The 26,791-nt window shown below is 37.4% G+C and overlaps 1 protein-coding gene across 2 annotated transcripts; it reads right to left on the minus strand.

The window, feature by feature from the left end:
* Window positions 1-26,791, minus strand: LOC150097008 (venom protease-like). Of its 2 annotated transcripts, XM_090408237.1 has the most exons (9): window positions 26,654-26,791; window positions 26,368-26,529; window positions 23,000-23,100; window positions 7,730-7,801; window positions 1,855-1,931; window positions 1,375-1,487; window positions 991-1,247; window positions 718-884; window positions 1-279 (listed from the first exon to the last, which is right to left on the minus strand). In XM_090408237.1, exons 2-9 carry the CDS (start codon window positions 26,421-26,423, stop codon window positions 91-93), a joined length of 1,032 nt encoding a protein of 343 aa, XP_090264363.1. In that variant the 5' UTR covers window positions 26,424-26,529; window positions 26,654-26,791; the 3' UTR covers window positions 1-90. The 2 variants fall into 2 exon arrangements, with proteins under 2 accessions (XP_090264363.1, XP_090264362.1); XM_090408236.1 differs by having other exon boundaries at window positions 26,368-26,770.

Genomic DNA, 26,791 nt, shown 5'->3' on the forward strand with positions numbered 1-26,791 from the left:
TTAAAGTGAAAATATTTGTAATGAATTTTATTAAATAGCTCATAACAAAAAGGTAATAAGGTTGAATGGACACGGAAAAAAATAACTGATTCATTCCTGTGCAATGAGAGTACTGTTTTCAACTGTCTTCATGTGGCTGTGAATCCAATCTAGAAAAGAAGTGATCCTAGTGTACATGGAGGGATAATTTTTTGCTCCACAGCCCTTGCCGGACGAAACAATACCCACTAGATACCATGTTTGGTTCTCTTTCATCACCAGAGGACCACCAGAATCACCCTGAAATACAATGGCAAAAGAAAACATTAAAAATTCCATCAAGAAATTCAAACAATGTTTGAAAAAAATTTTTTTCAGCGCTGTTGGTAGGTAGATAGATTGATAGATTAATAATGAATTCAACCGCTTATGTGTGCATGATTTGCTACTTAGTTTACTTTCCCTGATATTAATAAATTCAATTCCCTAAGGCCCTTAAAATTATTCTTAAAAATCGTTAAAGTCGGATCTACGCATGCTTCCAATTTTAAATTTAGACGAATGATAAAATGAAAAACTTAAAAGTTTTCAAAAATAATAATGGTAAAATAAATAAATGTATACTGCCTTTCTAGTTTTTGATTCAACCTCTCAATAAGTGCGTGTGCGTGTGCGCGTGCGCGCCACTCAGTGGCGTATCCAGTACAGAAAATTCCCAAAGATTCGAGGTTTTCTCACCCTGCATGCACTCGCTCCACCACTAGATATTCCCGCACACAGTATGCTCCGGATGATACCTCTTGGGTAATATTTGCTACCTGGCCGAGAATAGGCCTTATGGCACTTCGAACTTGATACGGTGTTGATCTCGGCTTGTTGAAGAGTCCTGCTCAGACTTCCCCCCGCTGTGAAAATATAAAAATAAATAAAAGCCAAATTAGACAAAAAAAAAAATAAAATTAGTAGAAGTCGCAGAATAAAATTGACTATCTTCTTTTGGGTAATACGTACGAAAATGAGTTTGTCCCCATCCTATGACGATGACCTTCCTGCCAACGTACGAGGGTCCTCTCATGGATGGCGGAGGGAGACAGATGGGAAAGACTTTGGTGCTGAAGTTGACTTCTCTTGAAAGTTCCAGCAAAGCAATGTCATGGTAATAGAGTTCGTTGGTAAACTCTTCGTGAATCATCAAATCATTCACGCCGTACAGCGTGCCGTCACCGGATTCATTCGATCCCAGATAAACATCATAACGATAATCAGTTCTGCAGGAAGAAAAAGATATTACAGAACAAACTTTGAAACACAAATCAGGCAAGCAAAAATTATGAAGGCTGCAAATTCAAGATCACTATAAAAGGTGTAGTTTATTTGGGGAGGGGGAACACTTACCGAGGAAGTTGAAGAGTAAAGCAGTGAGCAGCAGAAAGGACATGTCTGCGGTTAATGAGAACTCCACCACATCGAAATTCGCTGCTTTTGTTGGTACGCATGAACACTGCTGCCTGCAAGATACAGAGATGGAAATTATCCAAAAGGAACAGATGATTTTAAACCTTATTCGAGGATTTTGTGGATAATACCATAGGATCGAGTAGTCGGCCAACTTTATTGGTAAATTAATTTGTTCAACAGCTCTTTGGAAGAAAAAACGAATCAGATGACTTTGCAACTTGCTTTTACTGCAAAAAAGCGAAATTCCCTGAAGAAATCGATTCAGGCGATTCGATGAGAAAATGAAGGATTCTGATGTTTTGGTGATCTCTCTTAAGGTCATTGAAATGATTTCCTCACAGCCGATTAATAAAAGAAATATTTCAATAAAAATTAATTTCACGAAAGATGCGTTAATGACTGGAGTTTCATACTTACCATCCATGGCCAACTGTGTGGATCTGCGTCCGTTCCGCCAACAACAAATCTAATTCCAGGAAATAGATTTTCATTATCTAAAAGAGGGGAGGAGAAAGAAAAAAAATCATCACAATTGAAGACGAGATTCCACGCTTTGTAAAGTGGTGTGAAAGTAGGAAAAACTGTCCGTCGATAATTTTACATCTAAAATGAGAAAACTAATGATCCTCCGTAGCCATCGATGATGTACTTTAGTTGAAAACATAGGGTTCGAATCCCGTCTAGGATGCGAAGAACCTTTATGTCAGTTGCAGGTGAGGTAACTAAATCTTTTTTCCCATAAAGCGGTGGCATGGTTTTCTTATCACAGAAACTCGTTTTTTCAACCTGCAAACAAGCCAGCTGGGCAGATGAACACGTGCAATTTACAAACTTAATACAGGGTGGCCATAAAATAACTTTCCCTCTTTGGAGGCATCTGAAGCTAAAACCAATAAACGGAATGAGACCAAATTTTATATTGAGACTTTTGAAGGCACGGGGAGATGATTTCCACGAAAAAAAAAATAGTACCAAAAGTCACCGATAGGGGAAATTTTGGCGCTGGCGGACTCGAAAGCAAGCCGATAATTACATTAAAGGCTGATAAAATTGAATAATAACATTTCGACGGAATAAGCGACAGCCGCGTCACTCATTCCAGCTGGATATGTGGCACGTTACAATGATAATAATAATAATAATAATTAAACTAAAACAACAACTTGCGAGAGACACAAAAATTAATGTAGTGATTGAACTCACAGGAAATAATGTTTTATTCATCAGAATCAGGGTCCCCTGGACCACATACACGATTTTCAATGTGCACCTTTCTTGTGTACAACAAATTGCGACATGCTCTACAGCTGAGTGTAAGGAGTCGGATAGGATGTTCATAACAGCCCGGTTTTATGTTCTCACAGTAGTAACGTCTGTTACTGTCTCTTCTTGCACTGCTTTCCGTCCTCTGCCGGATCTAACTCCTAGTGATCCAGTTTCTTCAAACTTCTTAATCATAGCTCTCAGTGCTACAGCTGACATAGCACCTGTACGCAGGTTATGAAGGCTTCTAAATTCCCGAAGGGCTTCCGGCATTGCACTGTTTAAGGTAAAACAACTTAACAAGTAAAGCACGCTGAGGCAAGGTAGGAACCCTATTGAGCACAATTCGTCAGCCATTCGAATATCTGCCTGAACATCCCCAATCCCTTTTTAAGTGGAATTGGAGGCGTTGCTGTCACGTACGCACAGTGAAATTTGCATAATCCTTTTTACCTGCGTTTACTGCAAATATTTGACTGCTTTCGGCTCCGCCAGCTCCAAAATTTCCCCTATCGGTGACTTTTCGTACTAAATCTTTTTTTCGAGGGATTCATCTCCCCATGCCTTCGAAAGTCTCAATATAAAATGTGGTCTCAATCCGTGTTTTAGCTACAGATACCTCCAAAGAGGGAAAGTTAATTTATGGCCATCCTGTACATTGGCCCATAGCCTTAGTTGCTTCTGGCATAAATCCGAGAAACAGAAGGACAAAATAATTCTCAAAAGTCGCGTTCAGCAAAACATTTTTCAGCGAAAGAAACAGAGATTTGTTCTAATTTTTATGACAGAACATTTAAATTTTTCATAGACTTTATTGACAAATAATATTGGAGAAACTGCAGCAATCCATGAAGGCTGTTCAAGATATCTGTTCAAGATAGTAGAGCTTCCCGTGTAATACTAACAAATAATAAATAATCCGCTAATGCCTTTTATTCCTTTATAGGGAGTAGGGGAGGCTTTTAACCCTATCTAGCTTTTGGAGATTGATTGGGCAGTTCAATCTCCACCGGTATTTAATCAGAGACAGCTGGCTCATGACTGTTAGTAATTATAGGTGGCCACCGATGAAGAGACCGGCAAACAAATGCTAAAGAATTCGTAAGTCTTCAGAACTTGTTTGCTGAAGTCTATCTTATAGCGGTATCTAACCCTAATACGATATGTGACTGTCTGAAATAATATGGGTTCTACGGTCGATTTTCTTCAGTTTACGGGACGAAAAACCGAGTTTCCGCCTGGCCGTGCCAGAGATCGACTAACTCAGGAACCGGTTTAAAAAAGGAAAACGTTCCTCCTGTCGGAGACCAGAATTTAACTTGAATCTATCTTCTGGCGGCCTGGCGCAGAGGATACTTCCACTGAGCACAGAAGCAATTTCTTAATATCTGGGATATTAAGAAAGATATCTGGACAAATCGTACTCAGAGTTAGTAGAAGTGAAGTAATAGAATATCTACTTTTAACTTTTTTTTTTTTTTTCAACTGAAATCGGACGAAAAACAAATAATTGGAAATGATTCGTTCCAAGTCATGCTATCCGTTGCCTTTTTAAAAGGTCATTCAGTTATAATACATTTTATAAATATTTTATCTACCGTTACAATGAGAATTAAAAGGTTAAGAATTTATTTTTAAAATAAATAAATCTCTCTAATAAATAATTAAAATAAAATAAATAAATGACTCTTTATAAGACCTAGATAAACCCTCACTTGGACTATTGTGCACAGGCCTCGTCTCTTGGTTTCCGTTGTGATTCTGATACAGTGGAGAAAGAGAACAAAGTAGTGTTAAAAACGTTATCAGGATTGTGAAATGCTGATTATGAAGACAGATTGAGAATTTGTAGACTGCAGACATTAGCAACAGGGCCGAATTCTCCATGCTTGCTGTGCAAGCTCATTAATTGCGAAAGAAGTAATAAATGCATGCATTTATGAGCATTCCATTTAGGCTTTTATTTTTGTAGACAGAAGACGTCTTAAGCTTGCGCGGCAATAATTGAGCTTTGCGTTGTGTATCGAAGGCGGATGCTTGCTCGTCTAGTCAACGCTACGTTGGCTTCCTCGATTGTCGGAGCTTCCAGGTCCTCGCTGCAGCACTCTGATTTCATGCGCGCGCATAATCATTTCCGCTCCCTTCACGTCGACTTAAACACAGGCCATACGCAGTCAACGTAGCTCTAGCGAATGAGCGTCAGCCAGCCTTTACAAGTGTGCGTGTTGCTTGGGAAAATTAAGTTACAACCAACTTTTTATGACGATGTTATTGGCCAGTTCATAATGAACCATAGGGTAGAATTTGTATTCAAGTAGCTAAATTGAAAAAGACAGAATATCATTTGTAAAATAAATGTTGTATTTGTATGATTAAATGTACATAAATTTCTAAATATATAGTTTTAAATGGTCAGTAATTCATTATTCCGCTAATCAGACCTCAATCACACTTCTCACTCCCTGAATGATAACAGGAGCAAGCATGAATTTCAAGACCAGCATTCGCCCCTGATTAGCAAACAGGAGAAAGAGGGGGGTGATATGATTGAGACTTACAAACTTCTGAAAGGGTCATACAGGATTTCAGTTGATGGAATTTTGTATTTTGTAGACGGTGGGAGTAAGAACAAAACGGCATCCTTGGAAGCTGAGAATGAATGCTGCCTAAGAAGGGCGTGAGATCTAGATTTTTTCTCATATAGTGGTGCATGATTGAAATGGATTGCCATTGGATGTTGTGTGTGTAGTCCATGTGAATGAATTCATGATAGCTGGTGCGTGTAGTAAGTAACCTCCTCGATGAGTCCTTGACTCCCTGGAGGTCTCTCTTAATAATAAATAAATAAATTCTGCAACCAACACGATACCACAGAACACCATAACTTGCAAATAAAAATAATCAAATTCTTTTACACTTCACACTATTCACATTACAATCTAATTTAATAATAAATACTTCAAATACTTGACTTTAAAACTACCGATGCTTATATTAACAATAGTGGACTCACCTATCTGGAATAATCTGCGTAACTTGTACGAATATGAATATCTTAATATATTCAGTCAACTAAAACAAAAGAACTGATGAATACATATAATAACTTACATGACCTTTAATTTAATTCTAACTTCAGGCTTATCATTCGTGACATTGCTACCCGTCTCAGTAAACTGAAAGTCACCATTACTTACGTCATTCATAGATGGAAAGTTAGTGTCACAGAAGGAAAACGCCCTGAAAGGCCATCGACACTCACTGACTGAAATCGACCAGCTCTGTCTCGGAATGTTCGAGTATCCCGCATCAACGGCGAATCTCACAGTCAACATGCTTCAGGGATATCTGTCAGCAGAGAGTTGCATGCCTTAGGTTACGATGGCAGAGCTGCTGCGAACAAGGCACCACACAAAATTCCCCCCCCCCCTCCATCATCAAATGACATTTGGACTTGTATCTTTCCCACCGTTCCTGGACCATAGAAAATTGGAAAAGAACAGTGGAGCGACTAATTATGCTTCCAAATGTTTCACTCTGATGGTCATGTTTGGATCTGGAGATTACTCGGAGAACGATTCTGGCAGGACGGCATCATTCCAACTGTCATGTTTGGTGGAGACTCAGTAATGGTATGGAGTGTTTCAGGTTGGATGGGGCTTGATCCATTAGTGGATGTGCCCAAACCATGACGTCTGATGGCTACATGGACAACTTCATGCTTCCGACGCTGTGAAAGCGCAGTGACCCTCGCATGTTTCAGCACGGTAATGCTTCATGCCACACTGCACTGCGTGTCCGAGACCGGTTTCCACCAAAAATGTTCAAGTGTTGTTGAACGTTTTTTGTGGAAACTGACCAGCTCAGAGCGCAGACCTCAACCTGATCGAACATCTTTAGAACGAATTCGAACGCCGAATTCGCTCCAGATCACAGCGGCCATCATCAGCATCAGCAATGGAGGGGGAGGGCGGTAACTTTGTCCGAGGAATGGAAGAATATCACGGGCGAATGCTGGTCTTGAAATTCACGCTTGCTCTTGTTATCATCCAGGGAGTGAGAGGTGTGACTGAAGTCTGATTAGCGGAATAATGAATTACTGACCATTTAAAACTATATATTTAGAAATTTATGTACATTTAATCATACAAATACAACATTTATTTTACAAATGATATTCTATCTTTTTCAATTTAGCTACTTGAATACAAATTCTACCCTAGGGTTCTTTATGAACTGGTCAATAACATCGTCATAAAAAGTTGGTTGTAACTTAATTTTCCCAAGCAACACTCGCCCTTGTAAAGGCTGGCTGAAGCTCACTGGCTAGAGCTGCATTGACTACGTATGGCCTTGTGTTTAAGACGACTTGAAGAGAGCGGAAATGGCTATGCGCACGCATGAAATCAGAGTGCTGCAGCGAGGACCTGGAAGCGTCTACAACCGAGCAAGCCAAGGTAGCTTTGACTAGACGAGCAAGCATCGGCTTTCGATACACAACGCAGAGCTCAATTATTGCCGCGCAAGCTTAAGACGTCTTCTGTCTACAAAAATAAAAGTCTAAATGGAATGCTTATAAATGCGTGCATTTATTAACAAATAAATAGTACTTCTTTCTCAATTAATGAGCTAGCGCAGCAAGCATGGAGAATTCGCCCCTGAAGAATATTTCTGTTTCGACGTATCAGAAATTGGTTATAAGCATGTCTCGAAGGGTAGTTGCTGTCATTCAGGCCAAAGGTTTTCCTGCTCGGTACTATAAATAGAATTAAAACGCATTTTTTGCCCACAACTAGGTGTCCAAATACATTCGTCAACATTGTGTGTGTGTGTGTGTTGCAGAACTATTATGTACGCAGGTATTCGATACAAAGTTCGAGGCTAATGAACTATCCACTAAATCGTACAATATATGATTTCGTAGAAAGTTTACTTAAATACTCATGACCTTCGGTGCACACCATGGGGTCCGCGCGCTATGATGGAAACTTCCATTAGTGTACTAATTCAAATAAAAAAAAATACTCACCATTCCTACGATGTCTGGGTCTGAGACTTTTTCCAAACAGCTTATCCAGTTTCTTCTTTCGAAGTCCGCATTCTGTAATAAGTAAGACAAATCCCACTCTTTAGAATAATCCCAATACACTGAACATAAAGTGCATAATCTCGGTAGCTCAGTGGTTCTGAACTTTTTTTTTTGCCTGGCGCCCTCTGCTCAATTTTGCGCTAGGTTAATGACTCAATAAGATAATTATAATATATCATTAGGCAAACCTAAATTACCATCAACATATTTGAACTGATAATTAATTAAAAATTAATGACTTTGATACAAATTAATTTTTACTCAAAAAAGATGTGAACTTACTGTATTTAATAAGCCAATCATTAATGGCTACCCTGAATCTGATGAGATCCTGCTAATTTTTCAATTTGTTTGCAATCGATTTTGCTACTTAGCTAATAATTGCAACACGACCCTGAATCCTTTCTCGACCAAGTATGAAGAAGGAAAAATAATGAGCAGTAATTGTATTTCTTGCCAATGCTGAGGATACTTGCATTGTATGTTTGGCCAAAATCTTTCATACCCACGCTGTGGAAATTGTACTTGAGCTCAAAATATGATTTAGTATTTTAAGTCAATAAATTCTTCACACAAATTTGGACGAACAGAAGTGGCATCAGAAAGAAATGGATTTATGACCCAATCGGGTATTTTAAGCTGATCAAAGTCTTCGAATCTGATCATCAAGTTTTCTTTCAGTCTCAGAAGATGGAAACAATAATTCAAATCTGGATCTAATGTTAATTTATCTATTATTTGAAGATTTGGGAAGTGCAGAAAATCTCGTCTTGTAAAGCTCTGCTTGTAGAACGTTATTTGCTGAATTCCCTTTGCTTTAATAAGATTCATTTCGCTTCCCTGCAGTTTGTTGTGAACCTCGTTTAATTTGATGAAAATTTTGGAAAGATATGCGATGTCAACCTTTCCCTTTTTTTTAGACCATTACCCATGTTCTCATCACGTGGATTAAGAAACTTCTAAACCGTATCGTAGAGATCATTAAAGCGTCGAGACAGTTTTCATTGGAGAGCGATCTAACTTCAGTGTGAAGCAAAAGAGGCTCAAATTCTTTTTCATTTTCATGGCAAAGTTCCTCCAAAATATGGGTATTCAATGACTGGGCTTTTATTTTATTCACTGCTTTAATAACATCATCCAAAGTCATGTAGTCATGCTAAGACGTTTTGCAGCCAAGTGCTGTGTATGAAGAATGCAGTGAGTTGCAAAGAGATTTGGAACTGCTTCTTGTAAAGGTGCTATAAATCATGGTGACGACCAATCATCAGTTGTACACGCAATAATATTTGTGAGAGGAATATTTTTAGCATTAAAAAAATCTTTAACAATCTTAAAAATTGTAGAACCTTTTGTGTCAATTGTTCAGCAAATAGAAACTTCAATAATTTCTTTATTAGTATTTACATAACGCAGGTGGGCCATTAACCAAACTTCGTTGTCAAGTAAAGTTGTCTCATCGAGTTGCAAAGAAAATTCTATGGTTTTTAAATCATCACAATTTTTTTTTCAATGTTTTTGTAATTTTCAGTGTTTTTTTCAATGTTTCGTCAATTCTTCTTGATACTGAACTATTGCTAAGAGGAACTGACGTCATATTACTTTTACCTGGGTCAATCATCGTATCTAAAACTTCATTTATAGCCTGTAAGATGAGAGTTTCGCCAAAGTATGCGGCTTTCCACATTTGGCAATTAATTTTTAAAGATCGTAAGATACAAGTTCCTTCTCTTGTTGGTTACTGTGTTTTGCAACCAACCCTTTTAGTAGTTGATTTTTAAATTTAGTCTTTAATTCACGAAAATACTCCACATCCTTTTTTGTTTTATTCGGATGCTTTGTTCTTAAATACTCAATCATTTTGAAGCTTTATTTTTTTTCGTTTGAAAAGTTTTTTCACAGATTAAGCACGTTGGTAACTGCTCATTATTTACAGACGGAATAATTCCATATTTTAAATATTCATTTGAATTGACGACACTTTCTTTTTACACTCATTTTAATGGCTACAGCTCTGCAGAATATACAAGGATTGTCAGATAGGCGTTAGGAAAAGCAGCAGATAAACCTTATAAAACTAGTGGATTCTGCTAAAAATAGCCCAAAGTAATTATTTTCAATATAGCAAATTCTGAGCAAAAAAGTAGCCCAATTACTTACCTATCAATGTAAAATTCTAAAAAATAAGTTGCGAATTTAGTTGAACAGTATTGACATACAATATTTTGAAGTAAGTGTTGCCAAACGTACAATATAAATAGGGATGCTAGATAAATATGAAATTGTTTTGCTTTTATTATATTAGTAGTATTATAAAGCTTACCTCCTCCCCTCAGCGTTCCCAGTGCCCCCAGGGGGAGGGTGCGTACCACCTAGGTTAAGAACCACTGCTGTAGCTAAATGCGTTCAGGGGATAACAGATTTGGTCTGCACTTTTATCTTCCAACATATACAATATTGATTATATAACTTTCCTAAATCGCGCAGGCTTGCGTGTTTATTTTCTGATCACTCCAATTTTCCTTTGGAAATGGTTCAGTCACAGGGAGTCTACTTTCCAGCCAGATATATAATTTCAGGCAATTACATTAATGTAAATAAAAATTATGTCCTCCTTCAACGTGTGCAAAGCGGCCTTGTCGTTCTTAATAAAGTAAGCGACCAAAAATTATCAAAACTATTCAAGAGGATCTAGAATGAAACATTATTCTGGATGATAAAAGGTATTATAACACCATTTAAAAGGCAAATCTTTATTAAGCTGAATGTCAGAGATACATAACAAAATGAAGTCACTTAAAAATTGTGCAAATTAAAAGAAATGCTGCGAAAATAATTAACTTTTTACTGCTGATCGTCAATTCAACAACTCCATAAGTAACATCGCTCATTGGAGGAAATGCTAATGCTGTGAAGCATTTAATTTTCGTGTTGAATTCAGCATCTGTTTGATTGCGTAACTTCAAACCAATGGTAACAATTCTGCGATAAAGATTTTGTGCCATATGAAATAAACGACCTGTTATATTTGTTGATGTAAATATGTTAGAAAAGACATTAATAATTACCTTCTCGAAGTCAGCCATTAATGTTTCCGGATCTAATAATGCACGCAAGCCATTTAAGGCACTGAATAATCTGTTGTAAGTTAATTCTGATTTTCCCAGGATACAAAGCAAAAACCTGCCATGGAACCCTTAGGGGGTCTCATGCCAGTAAACCTGGATAAAGGAAGAGGATCGGTCAGATGAGTGTCGATGCTCTGACCGTAAGGAAAAAAACACGATTGCTAACTGATGCCTATACGATCAACAGCTACAACATGCCGACTGGGATGTCGCTAGAATCGAAAAGGTCCGCGATATCAATCGAGCGATTCCACATGATACTCATTACCTGGTGATGATATCTGGTTCAATTCTTCAACCAGTTTCCAACGCTATCTAAATCTTTTTTTTTTTTTCATATAACTCACTACAGTATCTTGTCCATCGGTGTACAGTTTTACCTTTATCATCAATACTTTGCCTTTTTCGTCTTTAAATGTGGTCTGTTTGGTTGTCACCTTCTATTAATGTTCTAATAATTTGTACCCCCTCCCTAGTTTTATGCTCTCCATAGTACTGTTCTATATTATTGGATTGGGCTTCTAACATTTCATCTTATCCGGCTGACTGCTTTTTTCAACTCATTACACCTTCTTCTATTTTGCTCCTCCACTTGTTCTGATGTATCCCTTCTTATCTTCAACATTCTTTTCTCCTGTACTAACTTCAGTGTTTCTTGTCTAATCCATTTCTTCTTGATCTCTTCTTCTGGTACTGTTCCTGCAACTGCATCTTCTATTGCCTTCATTACTCCTTTCACTCTTAGATTCGAATTTTTTTTCTTTGTCTACACTTTTAAGTTTCTTCTAACACTGTTCTGTACCTTCTTCCCATTTCTTCTTCACTAATTCTTGCTGTGTCTCTTCGTTTCTGATGATGGGAGTTAAATTTTCTTTTTAATTTCAACTTGATGTTTACAATCACTAAACTATGATCCGAGTCTATATCTGCTGCTTGAAAAGTTCGACACCGGTGTGCTGATGTTATCCATCTTCTTTTAATCATAATCATATCAATCATGTTCTTGGTTTTCCCATCATTTGATCGCCACGTTCATTTTATGCACTCATTTTGCTGGAATTTTGTGTCACAGATCATCATCTCGTGGTCCCCAGCAAATTCTAACATTTTTGCACCTCGTTCATTTCTTTCTCCTAAACCATATTTTCCCATGACTCTTTCCCAACCATCATTATCTATTCCAACTTTGGAATTCCAATTTCCTTCAATAATTAGTACATCTCGATTTGATATTGTTTCTATTGTCTTTGTCAGATCTTTGCAAAATAAGTCAATATCCTCATCTGTGCTGTGAGATGTGGGTGCATATATACTACTGATATATTAAATGATTTTGCTTGCAATCTTGCTTCTATGATTCGTTCATTGACTGGTTAGTTTGTAGCCTAATAGTACCCTTCTGGCTTTTTTGTTAAGAAAGAAACCCCAACTCCTGCATCATGCTTGGTGTCATGTCATGACCATATAACTTCGCATCTATTTATCTTTCTTGCTGATGTCCATCGCAATTCTCCCCCATTCCTAGTATATCACACCCATGGCTCCCACAAGGGGGGATGACAGGGCTCTAGCCTGGAGCCCGTAATTAGGGGCCTCGTCTTTTCGGGTCGGCCAGTTAAGTGAGACTAACCAAAGACAAAAAGAAACTTTATAAAACATGAATGAATATCGAGAGGGACTACTAGCTTTGCAATCGTTTCCAACCAATTATCCATCCTTTCGCACTTAGGATTACTCTTCAGAACTTCCATGCGAAGGATTTAATTTAGTTTTCGGTTTTCGTTCGCCCGTCTCGCTTTCTATGCACGAGTTTTAAGTTACCCCTTTTGTTCTTATGTTGATATTTTTAGACTTACACGTTGTGGACAAGCGACATAAATGCAAAATATGCTAGGTATTAAGAAACGATAACCTGCTTCAATTCAGTACTTCTGAATTGCAATGTGGTTGTTAAACTTTGCATTTCGTTTCGAATTGGAATTGAGAACAAATGATGTGATCGCTATGTTTTTCTATTTTCGATTCGCTTCTGATGTTTTGGAATTCCGTTTCTCCTGGTTTGGGGCAGCGTCCGTTTCAATGTTGACGCCCGCCGACGAGTTACCGGCACACTATCCTACGAAATATTAATAAATATTGACAATAAGAACATTATTACGCAAAGTAAAGGGAATATCTCTTGAGGTCGAGTTCGCAGTTATAAGAGAATTAGTGCAAGAGATACAATACTTACGTGACTCGTGGGAAAGTGTTGTTGTCCAAGAAGCAAAAGTAGTTGCTGAAGCAATCGGTGCGCTACCTCATTTTTGCGAAAACGAGAAAGTACTGTAGAACCTGAACAAGATTTCCAAATTTCGTAATTTATTTAGTATTGGATTTCATTATGAATGATTTTAAAAACAAGGTTTGAAGCAGCAGATAATTATATGTGAATTATTCTCACCTACTTTAAATTTCCACAACTTAGATAATGGTCCAACTTATCGGAAAAGCAGCAAAACTTGTGAATATGTATGAAAAAAGATCTGTCAGAAGAGTTATTGAATGAAATTCTTCACCTTAAAAGTATTCATAAGATAATTTTTGGCACAGAAACAAGTCCGGTGATACTTCTGAACTCAGTTTATGACAAAAACCAGCAAGGTGTATTTGCCAATATCTGCCTCGCCATTAAACTATTTTGCACAATACTCAGCTGTTTCTTCAGCTGAGAGATCATTCAGCAGACTGGCCAATTCATTGAAAACATGGCATAGAAGCACAGGTAGCCAAGAACGACTTAATCGCCTAGCAATTTTGTGCATCGAAAATGATTTGGCTAAGCGAGCTGATTTTACTGACATTATCGATAAATTTTCGTCGACAAAAACTAGAAAATATCCTTTGAAGTAATTTTGAATATTATTATTAGTTTGTATTATGTAGATGTTGGCAGTTTTTAAATAAATATTACTTTTGTTTATCATTTAAACTAATTAATCCTTAACCCTGTAGACTGTATAACAATGTGTTGTCCTTAACCTGAGCGACTGGTCGGGAACCCGCCAAAAATCCTGGCCTGGGGGACTGCTTCAGGATGTAGGACCATGATCACACCAATATTTCTTCATTTCCTCGCGAAGTCATTCTAGCTTTCCTGCCATCCAAAGTGTCCGTACATTCGATGATCCTACTGATAATAAATAGTTCTGTTAGTTTCAGTTTCCGTTAGGCAAATGCTATCCCACTGTTCGATCCAAACTCCATTCGCTTGATTGGTATCACGGACTTTACTGATCCGGGCGACGTCCGAGCCGGCATGTAGTAGCTGTTGATCGTATAGGCATCACATAGCAATCATGTTTTTTTCTTTACGGTGAGAGCATCGTCACTCAATTGACCGACCCTCCTCCTTTATCCAGGCTTGGGACTGGCATGAGACCTCCTAAGGATTCCATGGTGGCTTTTTGCTTTGCTTCCTGGCAAAATCAGAATTAACTTACAGTAGATTATTCAGTGCCTTAAAGGGCTTGCGTTCATCATTAGATCCATCTTTATCATCCATTAATTATCTGTAAAAATTAATGCAAAATATCTTACGATGTAAATGTTTGCGGCGAATTTTCCGGCCAACCCCCTTGTAGAATTGAATAAAAACAACCTCTATCAAATATTAACAATAATTCGATGGTGGAGTAACTAGTTCAAGGAGAATTTTAATTTCTGCCTTATCCAGCAGGGAAACTCGAGTTCATCTCTCGTATAGACAAATCAGCCTTCAAAACACATCCAATTTGCAGATAAAATGGGCTACAATGCTACACAATATCAACGAAATGCGCCAGATGACACCACGGGGTAGATGTAAACTGCAAACCAGGGTTCTCAGATAGGTGTTAGGAAAAGTAGCAGATAAAGCTTATAAAAGTAATGTACAGCAGTCCTTCGATTAATACGCCCCCCCATTTAGTGCGTCATTTTTTTTCGATACCGAAATTCAATTAGTGCATCTATATACATCTTAAAAATAAACGATACAGATTTTAAAAATTTTCGATCTATACATTTTTTTTTATATTTTTTTATTTTTTATTTTATTTTATTTTATGGAGAGGCCTGTGTAGCTCAGTGGAAGTGGCGCTTGCGTCCTCTGCGCTTGGTCGCTTGAAGTCAGACTTAAGTTCAAGTCTAGTCGCTGACCGGAGGAACATTTTCTAAGCCTTTCTTCGACCGATTCCCGAGTTAGTCGATCTCTGGCACGGACAAGCGGGTTTTTCGTCCCATAAACTCAAGAAAATCGACCGTAGAACCCACATTATTTCAGACATTAAATATATTGTGTTAGGGATAAAGACCACGAGATGGCGGCACATTTGAACCGTCTCTCTTCACTGTGTACCGCTTAATTAGTGATAGCCTTGGGCCATCTATCTCTGATTGGTACCAGTGGAGATTGAACTGCCTACTCAGTCTCCAAAAGTTAGATAGGGCTAAATGGCCTCGCCTACTCCCGTATACGGGAATAAAAAGGCGTTAGCTGATTTTTTTTTTTTTTCTGACATTTTTTATGGCTAACTATTTTAAAAAATCACTCACCAGGATGAAATAATTTAGTTACCGATTTGAAACATTTTACAGTTATTTTTTAATGGCATACTACACTATTTCCACGTACACTATGTTCCAAATTTACCGCCAAAATTTATGTCGTCTGCTTTACATAGCATTTTGCTGATCATATCTCGTGCAATTGTTTTCCGTACTTTTTTATTTTAAATTATTTTCCTAACCTTTAATCATGAGTAAACGAATTAGCGAGCAAAAAACAGAAAATGATTCGAAAAGTAACCTGATTGGAAGAAAAACTTGAAATCATAAAGAAAAATGAACAAGGCGAGTCCAGAGCAAAGATTGGACAAGAACACAAAAATGGGTGAATCAACTGCTGAATACAAAGAGAAAGGGAAGGCTGCTTGAAGTTCATCATGCATGCACTGAAAATCAAAGTATTATAATGATTGAATTAGAGAGACTTCTTTTTACATGGATCGAAGATTGTAACCAACAACGGATCCTGCAAAACACTGGCCTTATTAAATCAAAAGCATTGTCTCTTTGTATCCTGGAAAGAAAGGGCTATCAATGATGGAAAAGAAGAAGAATTCCACGTTAGTGCTGGGTGATTTGAGCGTTTCAAAAAGAGAAATAGCCTACATAATATTCTAATCACAGGCGAAGCTGGAAGTGAAGATAAGGATATACAGTGATTTTGAAGAAAATTGCGTAAGAAGGGGACTATTATGATCAACAAATATTTAATGTCGATGAAACCGGCATTTGTTTGGATGCGAATGCCTTCCAACACTTTTCTAACCAAATCAAAGAAATCCCAGCCTGGTTATAAAGTTGCAAAGTCGAATGAAATTACTGCTAGCAATATTTGAGCCGTTTGAACAATGTGGAAGAAGTCTATTCTTCCACATTGTTCAAATGATTTTAGAGGCTTTTCAAATGAATCTAAGTTAATTAAATCTCATTCTGAGAAGTTGAGTGATTCCGACCTGCTAAATTTAGATGCACAGCGGGAAGGTCCCGAAGAATATGAAGAAAATTTAATCACTGACAAGCTCAAAGAGGTTTCACAGAAACAATTTGAAAATAGTTTTCGTACAATCGAAGTTTCTAAGCAGCAATGCTTAGAGGCTGACCCTGATGAAGAGAGAACCAGTAAAATTTGCAGAAGGGTAGAAGTGGCAATAGGGCCATACCGTCAGTTGTATGAAAAAAAGAAACAGAATGCCCGCCAAAGTACGTTAGCTCAATTCTTTGTCAAGAAGTAGAATAATAAATTTATATTCTAAATATGTTTTATTCTTTCAACTTCATTGTTTTCCTTTAACTAGGCCCTGAGACATACCCTAATTCTTTAAAAAAAAAAAAAAAAAAAATTAAGGGTCAAAATAAGAAATCTGAGGAACGAATTATACATTTTACCATAGGTTATTATATTCGATTAGCGCGTTTTCGATTAATGCGCCTGTTCTAAAGAACGCATTAGGCGCATTAATCGAGGGACTGCTGTATTCTGCTAGCCCAAAATTATTTTTTTCATTCTACAAAATTCACACCAAAAAGTAGTCCAATTACTTAACTTGCAATGTAAAAATTCTAAAAAATAAGTAGCGAATAAATTTGAACAGTATTGTCAGACATACAATATCCTGAACAGTGTTGCCACTGATTACTTTTGGTGGTGGTGGTAATTGACGGTAGATGGGGTTGATTGCAGTTGTGTGTAGTAGAAGAATTAAGCAGTAGGGGACGGCTAGGTGTGTATATGGTATGGAGTAGTGACTCCTGCAATGACTTTTTGGACTCCTTGGAGGTGTCGGGTAATGTATATATATTTTATTTTTTCAATTTCAGTTTACAGTTTATTTTGATTTCATTTTCAATTTCCATTATCAGTCAATTTCCATTATCAGTCAATTTCCATTATCAGTCAATTTCCATTATCAGTTTCATGTCTGTTAACATAAAATAGGAATGCTGAATTCATTCATTCCACTTTTTCACAATGATATTTTTAATTTTTTCCCCCAGTATTTATATAATAACAATAAATTATATATATTTACAATTAAAAGAAGCACACGTATTAACCACAGTGAAAATTATTTATTTAATTGTAAATATTTCATCCTAAATATCTTAGGACTTCATCAGAACAGTAGTTTAAAACAATAATAGGAATTACATACAGTTAGGGCGCATGATTACAATAGAATCTCATTAAACGTGCGTAACGTGTTAAAAAAAAAAATATTTAGCACAATTTTGTATGACAATTTCCCATACTTTAGGAATAGTAAGAACGTCGTTGCAGTTTAAGTTTGGTCTGTGTAGTGGGGCTTCAGAACTTTCTTTGTATAAACGTTCATGTTTATATAAATATAGTCCCAAGGGGGTGGAAAGAGGGGAAAATAGTTCCACTGCACAAAGGTGGTTCCAAGGCTGCTGTTGAAAATTACCGGCCAATCAGCATAACAGGAATCATTATCAAGGTCTTAGAGAAAATAGTCAAGAGGAAAATACAAGATTGGATAGAAGAAAATGGGATACTGTATCGGGGACAGCATGGTTTTGTGAAGGGTAGGTCATGCCTCAGTAACTTGCTCACGTATTATAACACAGTGACGGCTGAGCTGGATAAGGGTAATGGGTTTACAGTGATTCTACTGGACCTTGCTAAGGCCTTTGACAGGATACCACATGGAATTCTAATCAGTAAATTGCAGCATATGGGAATGGGCATAGGGTTGGTGAGATGGATAGGAGGGTGGTTGACGGAGAGATATCAGAGAGTGGTTTACTCAGGAGTAGAGTCCACAAGACGGCCTGTGACTAGTGGTGTACCACAAGGATCTGTTCTTGGACCACTGCTGTTTAATTTGTTCATAAATGATATAGGAAAGGATCTGAGAGGAACAGTTCATTTGTTTGTGGATGATGCGAAGTTGGGTAGGGCAATAGTGAATGCAGATGACGTCAAAATTTTGCAGGATGATTTGGATAGATTGGAGGTCTGGGCTAAGGAGAATGGATGTCAATTTAATGTGGCAAAATGTAAGGTTATGCATTTTGGGGTGAAAAGATTGGCGGCAGTTTACTGCATTGGTGGAACCGTGCTCCAGGAAATTGATGAGGCACGAGATTTAGGAGTGTTGGTAGATAAGGAATTGAAATTTAGGGGACACATTGCAAAAGTGGCAAAATCAGCTAATCAAGTCACTTGGTTGCTGAAGAATACGTTGACAAGCAGAGACAAGCAGGTTATTGTTCCTCTGTATCGAGCCTTGATAAGACCCCATCTCGACTACTGTGCTCAGATTTGGTCACCTAGGTTTCTTCTTGATGGGGAGGAGGTAGAGAGGATCCAGAGGCGAGTGACCAAGATGATAGCAGGTCTGTGGAATGAACCGTATGAGAACAGGTTGAGGATTTGTGGGTTGCAAAAATTGGTTGATAGGCGGAGGAGGGGAGATATGATTGAGACATTCAAATTACTGAAGGGTTTCTATAAAATTAATTCAGAAGATATTTTTGAGAACAGGGCTGGTTGTGGGAGGACTAGGGGACATCCATGGAAACTGGGCAAAAGTGTGGTTAGTAAAGGTGTTAGAGCTGGGTTCTTTATTTTAGAGTAGTGAATGAGTGGAATGCGCTCCCTGAGTCTGTGGTGGATGCTGTGACAGTGAATGAGTTTAAGGCGAGGTATGATAGATACTGTAAGAATGTCGAATAGTTGTGATGAATATGATTTGGGGCCTCCCTCGATGAGTCTAATGACTCCCTGGAGTTGCCCGTAATAATAGTAATAGTAATAATAGTAATAATCTATGTAAAAGTTTAGATTTTTCCCAATGGATCCTATGGTTTGGATTTTCAATTCCGTGTTGAGAGAGGCCAGATTTCTGCGGTTTAAGAAGACGAATGTGGTCTTGATGTTCCGAGATGTGTTTCTGAACAGACCTACCTGTCTGTCCAAAGTAAGACAATTTGCATGAGCATGGAATTTCATAAACGCCAGGCAACATCAAAGGTGAGAGTTTGACCTTAGGAGAAGTAACAAGTTGTGAATTTGGCTGATATGTTTGTAAGTAGTGGCAAAATTGTGTTTCTTCATAATTTTAGAAAGACGTTCGGAGATGCCTTTGACGTAAGGTATGGGAATCCTATGGACTTCTTCCTGTCTGGTTTGATGTGTGGAGAAGTGACTGATGATTTTTTGAGTTCTTTTCGGATTAAATCCATTTAGGATGGCTGTATTTTTGATTACTTTTAATTCCTGGTTTAAAGATTCTTCAGAGGAGCAGAATTTGTGTGCTCTGGAAACAAGTGATTTAATAATGCCAGATTTCTGAGATGGATGATGAGCGGAAGAATTGTGAATGTAGCGACCTGAGAATATAGGCTTGCGAAAGGCAGACGTGGCGATGGAACCGTCTGCTTTTCTTTGGATGTGTTAATCTGAAAAGGAGATACCCTGTAGAGATTCTTTTTCTAATGTAAAGTTGATGCGATGATGAAGAAGTTTACTTTTATCTAGGAACAGTTGTAATTCACGTTCGGGATGATCCCAGAGACTGCAAATACGTCGTCGACATATCTTAACCAAATTTTTGGTTTGGGTTCAAAAGTGAATATTTTTTCTTCAAGGTGTTCTAGAAAAAAGTTTGCTAGGCTTGATGATAAAGGAGATCCCATTGCTGTTCCTTTTTTTTGCTTGTAAATTTGACCTTTCCAGGTGAAGTAACCTGATGCAATAACAAACTTGAACAATTCAACTATGTCAGACGGAAATGTTTTCAGTTAGTAATTCTATTGTTTCTTTATGGGCATTTCCGAACGTCTTTCTAAAATTATGAAGAAATACAATTTTGCCACTACTTACAAACCTATCAACCAAATTTACAACTTGTTACCTTCTCCTAAGGAAAAGCTCTCACCTTTGATGTTGCCTGGCGTTTATGAAATTCCATGCTCATGCAAATTGTCTTACTTTGGACAGACAGGTAGGTGTGTTCAGAAATGCATCTCGGAACATCAAGACCACATTCGTCTTTTTAAACCGCAGAAATCTGGCCTCTCTCAACACGGAACTGAACATCCAAACCATAGGATCCATTGGGAAAAGTCTAAAATTTTACATAGATCTTTATATAAACATGAACGTTTATATAAAGAAAGTTCTGAAGCCCTACTACACAGACCAAACTTAAACCGCAACGACGTTCTTACTATTCCTAAAGTATGGGAAATTGTCATACAAAAATGTGCTAATTAATTAATTTTTTTTTTTTTAACACGTTACGCACGTGTAATGAGATTCTATTGTAATCATGCGCCCTAACTGTATGTAATTCCTATTATTGTTTTAAACTACTGTACTGATGTTCCAAGATACTTAGGATGAAATATTTACAATTAAATAAATAATTTTCACTGTAGTTAATACGTGTGTTTCTTTTAATTATGATCGCACCACAGGTTTCGTTATTTAAAAAAAAATATATATATATATATTTACAATTTACGGTTTTTGCTTTAATGTATTTAAATGCTGTAATTGTAATAAATGTAATTTTTTTCTTTTCTTCGTGTTGATCCTGGTTGAGATATAATGTCTCAATTAGCTCCTCGAAGTGTTTTTATTAAGCTTTTCTGATGATGATGATGATGATATCAGTGTTTAGTTGGCAGTTATGTATAGCAACAAGTTAGTTTCTTTTTAGCTGTTTTCTGATTAAATTCAATTTTGAAATCGCTATGAAAACATCACAGGTTCCCATTACAACTTCAGATATAATAAAAAAAACTACCAAAACTCCACTGCGATTTCAAAATAATCAAAACAGATTTCGCTGCAATATTCATCAGAGGATTAAGTCTTTATTTTTTCATTTAAGAGTACTCCTATTTGCAAAAAAACTGCAGCGCCAACATAACAAGGAGGATCCCATCTTATTTTTATAGCGTGCATCTATATCCTTATATGCTGATGGCATTTTTCGAAGTGTTCATCAGAAAAGCACTCATCCAAATCAAAGTTATCTGGAAAGCAAAACACATAAGATTGCAACAATTGCATTTTAGCAACACCTGCCATCTTTAATTTTTATATTTAGGCGGCATTTTTTGTGACAATTACTGATAATTATCTTCTTAGTTATTTACCCCGTGTATATATATATATATATATATATATAAAATCAGCTAACACCTTTTTGTTCCCGTATATAGGGAGTAGGTGAGGCCGATTAGCCCTATTTAACTTTAGACTGAGTGGGCAGTTCAATCTCCACTGGCAGCCAATCAGAGATAGCTTGCCCAAGGCTATCACTAATTAATCGGTACACAGTGAAGAAGGCGGCTAGCAAGTGCCGCCATCTCGTGGTGCCTAACCCTAACACCATATTTTTATGTCTGAAAATAGTGTGGGTTCGACGGCCGATTTTCTTGAGTTAACGGGACAGAAAAAAACCCAGTTTCTGGGAGAAAAAAACCAGCTAGCCCATGCCAGAGATCGACTAACTCGGAAACCGGTCATATACACATATATAGTTTCCTTCTTTCTATTTGTAGAGTTCGCGTATAACAATAAAGACTTTCATTCCCGCCATGCGGATGAAACCCCAAAAACAGTCATCTAAGGGAATTCACAGGAATCAATAAAATGACTCTTTTATACGCGTTTGTTTTACAATTTTTTAATTCTTCCATCAGTTCATTTATAATCTACGAACACAAAAGGGAATTCTGCACACCACAAAACGCCAAAATTATCATTTCTCTTTCTAAATATCAACGTACTCATACTACTTTTAGTCAACAAGTTCCAGTACTGTTGATTGGATGAAGGAAATCCTGCTTGATTCACAATGCATGAGCTTAAATGATTATGCTACCTTCGGGTGAGTTTTGTCCCTCCTGTGGAATATAGTCTTCAGTCAGAAGATGCTAATGGAGCATCGAGTAGATCATCGTAAACAATTCATTACAGACAGTTTAAATGTTCTTTTCTATTTTTATTTCGCTTGAATAATCCTGAACTTCTGTAAGACAGAATCGGACGTTTTCAAGGTGTTGCTTTCACGACAGAATGCACTTTCCTTCGTTCTTTCTTTTTTTTTTCAACCTACGCAAAGAACATTTCTAGAGGTTACTGATGGTTATTTCTCGAGGTTAGGCGGCCTCATACGAAAGAGGGAGGAATTAGTCCCGATAACTTTGGGTTCTCAGCATGTAAACCAGCCAGAAAACACAATTCACAAACAACATGCACAGCGTTATGCCTTCGTGGCTTCGGCTGTAAATCCACCTTAATCAAACCAACCTACCTTTCACACCTATATCATAAGATTGGGAATATAAATCATGTTATTTATTTTGCTGTTTTCCCTTTATGCCTCTGTTACTGGGATTAAGGATTTGAGGACATATCACTTCTAAATTAGTCCTGAAATTATTCCTATGGATTCAAATCAGAAAATTGCAATCATTTGTTGAAATCACGACCCATGAATAGTAAGGTTAGAATGCTTACCTGAACCAGAGGTTCGCACTAGACCCGCCACGAAAATGACCATCATAAATCCCGAAAGCAAAATTGCAACATGTGTTCCTTCGTTGATTTGCTTGGATTTCCTAGTGAAAAAAAATATATACTACCATGATTTCTTTGGAAATAAACTCTGGACAATCCAGAAATTTGCAATTATTTAATTTTGTTGAATAATTATAATCTCATGTACAAAACTCTTCTCCTTTTTTTTTGGTAATTCTGACATTGTGTCAAAGTGATAAAATGTCCTAAAATGCGTGCTTAATGTTGTCAAAACATGTGTCAAATATTCAGCTGCTTTTCGCATTATTTATTTCCAGTCAACCTACTTGAGGTGTTCTTAGAAATACACTTTTCAGCTTTAGCTGGACGATGCAGGCAACGCGACACTGAGCTGTATCTTGATGGAACACATTGAGCCATCTTGGAAGAATTCTTCACATTTAGATGGAAGGGCTTTTCCTGCATGAAGCTCTAGTTTTTCACCCGGAAAATACAGTCAAACCCTCCAGACCATATACAATTAACAGACATGATATGACGAGCTCACAGCCTTAGTTGCTTCGATCATGATTCCAAATAAAAACAAGAATAACTTCGACGACCTGTACGAAGGAGGGTTACTGGTCTGAAAAACATTGTCAATTGTGCCTTAGTTGGTCGTTCTGTTTTTGTAACATAGTTTTTCGCTTATGGATGTGAACAAGCAAGACAACCCGTTATAATCATGAACATCAAGAGATGTCAGCTTTTAGAGGTCCGTCAGGTCACATCCGTCGTCAATGTTGATAAGCAACTTCGACTGAACAACATGTCACACACCTTTGGCATTTATACTGGATTTTACCGTGATACAGATGCCATCAGCAGCGAAGATGGCTGATTATTAGCCATCTATTCGCCAGTGGCCATAATATAACTTGAGTGTGTGTGCAAAGCATAGAGAGGAAGGAATATAAAAAGCAGAAGGGATGAAGCAGTCAGGGAAGAAACTGTTCCTATATAGTTGTTGGATTTCATGCCCACATTAATATTTTAATCCAAAGTTTAATCCACGCATGTAAATTCATCATGCAAAAATTGAAATAAGAAGCGGTGGGGATGGAAGATGAAACCAGTGATATCAATTCCACTTGATATCACTGATTTCACTTTCAATCTCATTTTGTTATCGTACCAACAATAATTGACATAATAACGTGTATGTCAGCATTCACGACATCGATGTCTCTTCTATATTATACCCAACACCACATGAATGACGCATTTTGAGATGTGCTGCAGAATTACGTTTCCACATGATTCCTACATGAAAAGTTTTACCTCTCTATGCAGGTTGCAGAACGGTTCACCATGCTTTGCGCAATACACTGACATTTCGTTCATATACACTGATGAGCCAAATATACATCATGACCACCTACCTAGTAACACACTGGGCTTCCTGTGATAGAGACAACCGCTTGCACCTGTCTGGGCATTGACTCTACTAGACCACAAAATGTTTCCTGAGGTATTCTGGACCAAGTAGAGAGAATAATGTTCTTGATGCCAGCGGCCGAACCACCTTCGTAGATTGGCCGATACTGCACTCCATTGCGTCTTCCTATAAATGTTCAATGAGAATCAAATTATGAGGATTAAGCAGCCAGGAAAGCGTTCAGAATGCTTGTATATGCCTCTTAGGACAGTGCTTTCATAATGTGAACCTTTGGATGCAAGTCATGTTACGTCTTGCTGGAAGAGTCAAGATCAATCGGATCACATGTTACCATGTAGGACAATACTTACTCCGAAACAATTCCTAGGTCAAGATAGATTAGAGGTCAAGGTATGTTCAAGCGGGACAAGAGGACTCAGTGATATCCATGAGAACAATCCCTATACAGCAGCGTTTCCCCAATGGTGGGTCACAAAAGCTAAATGCCGGGTCACTTAAAAACACTCTCGAAAACCTAGGTGTTTCGTTTTTTGGGTTTTATTTTTTTCACGAAACTCTAAAATGCAAGTAAATAGCGTTTAATCGGGACTAATGAATACATAATTTAGTTAATAGAAACGAAAAACGCGTTCCATCCGCGTTCGCGTCGCCATTTCCCAATCTTATTGTTCGCGGTAAAGTAGCTCAACTAATGGCAAGGCTGCGCGGCAGCAACCGCGCCACTTGTCTAATCGTTTGGCGGTTTGGAGTTTGTTTTACTCGCCAGCCACGTACTCACTCTGCTTGTTCAGTTTGAGTTAAGCATCGAGAGAGAGAGCGTATTTTTTTTTGTATTTACTGATTATATGTACCTTGCCGGTGGGTTCAGCTGAACAACCGTAATTATTATAATTGTTTCTAAATAATTTATTTCAACAAAGCATGGATAAGGAACCCTTTTACAGTGAATGCAGAATTTGAGACAGAATTGCCGGATTCAGATATTGAATCTATAATTGAACTGTCGTGTGTGGTACGGCACTCAAAGGCATCTTCAACGCAATGACACTGATGGATATTTGGATGTCTTGCTGTCAGGAGTACCCAGTTTTAGCAGAAAAAGCGTTACATTTCTAATGTCTTTTGTCACAACCTATATAAGTGTGAAACAGGCTTTTCAACACTGGTTTTTTTAAAAAGTAAATATAGAAACCGATTGGAAGTCGAACCGGATTTAAGAATAAAGTTATCATATTTTCCTACAAACCTGACATGTCTAGTTAACAAAGCAGCATCATACTTCTCTTTACTAAATTCCTTGGCTATAGTTTAATTTCTTTATATTTTTGTAAGAGTAAATGCTTTTTTATTATAATAATAATAAATAAAAACTCTATGAACATTCAAATCTGTTTTATTTTACCTATTGGCCGTAAAAAATTTAGTGGGTCACGAAGATGAAGTATTAAAATAACCGAATCACGGAAAAAAAAAGTTTGGGAAATCTTGCTATATAGGATACCGCTGCCATCAGCCTGTTTTCAGCTACAGCGCAATCTGGTTGTAGTGATGAAGGTCATAATGTTGTCGCATACGAGTATAGTTCTGTTTTTGCAAACAGTTGAATGCGTTTGTTTTAAGAGCAAATTACACTGCATATAAAGCTGAATAAAGTTATCATATGTATAAAGTACACGAGAAACCTGAAACCAGATGCCTTTAAGATGTAGCTTAGGTGGCATCGACGATGAAAAGAACTGCTTTCGAGTCCAGTAAAGGAAGAGAATCTTTATTATTTGTTTTTTGATTTTTTTTTTCAACTGAAGGTGAATTAGCAATCTCATACAGCGATAGAGGGGATTTTTCGTCTGCTATGACAAGGATAGAGTGATAGATAAATTGCTAAAAGAAAACAATGGCAGTAACTTACCTCATTAAGAGAACTCTCCGAAGACCTAGCGCAGCCATACGATTATCAAAGCACATGCGCTGTTAAAAACCACTTTGAATGTTTGGATAAAAAGATGCCCACAGCGTGATGAAATAATTTTAGTTTCGGGATGAACTCCAACACTCTTATTGGTTCCAAAAGCTATACGGAAAGAAACAATACACATGGAACGCAATTTTTTTTAACTCTAACGTACACTTTTCAAAAGTGGCCGACAATTACTGAAGACACTCTAACGCCGCAGAAGAAAAATAACACAACTTACGATTCTCAATGTTCATCTCATGGAAAAGTATGGAGAATTAAGTAATTCGTTTAATTGTGATTAGATTGATGCTTAAAATTATGCACTCCAAATATGAATAATAATATTTTAACGGTTCAAATCACATGATAACTGAAT

Source organism: Typopeltis vanoorti, chromosome 18, assembly GCF_054136105.1.
Source record: "Typopeltis vanoorti isolate ZY-2024b chromosome 18, IOZ_Tvanoo_1.0, whole genome shotgun sequence".
NCBI classification, from domain to species: Eukaryota; Metazoa; Arthropoda; class Arachnida; order Uropygi; family Thelyphonidae; genus Typopeltis; species Typopeltis vanoorti.

Excerpts from the sequence above, each read along its gene's own strand:
- LOC150097008 (XM_090408237.1), bottom strand. The coding sequence starts at position 26,423 with ATGTGCTTTGATAATCGTATGGCTGCGCTAGGTCTTCGGAGAGTTCTC. Across the intron at positions 23,101-26,367 it reads CGGAGAGTTCTCTTAATGAG|GAAATCCAAGCAAATCAACG; the intron begins GTAAGTTACTGC and ends TTTTTTCACTAG. Across the intron at positions 1,248-1,374 it reads TTTACTCTTCAACTTCCTCG|AACTGATTATCGTTATGATG; the intron begins GTAAGTGTTCCC and ends TTCTTCCTGCAG.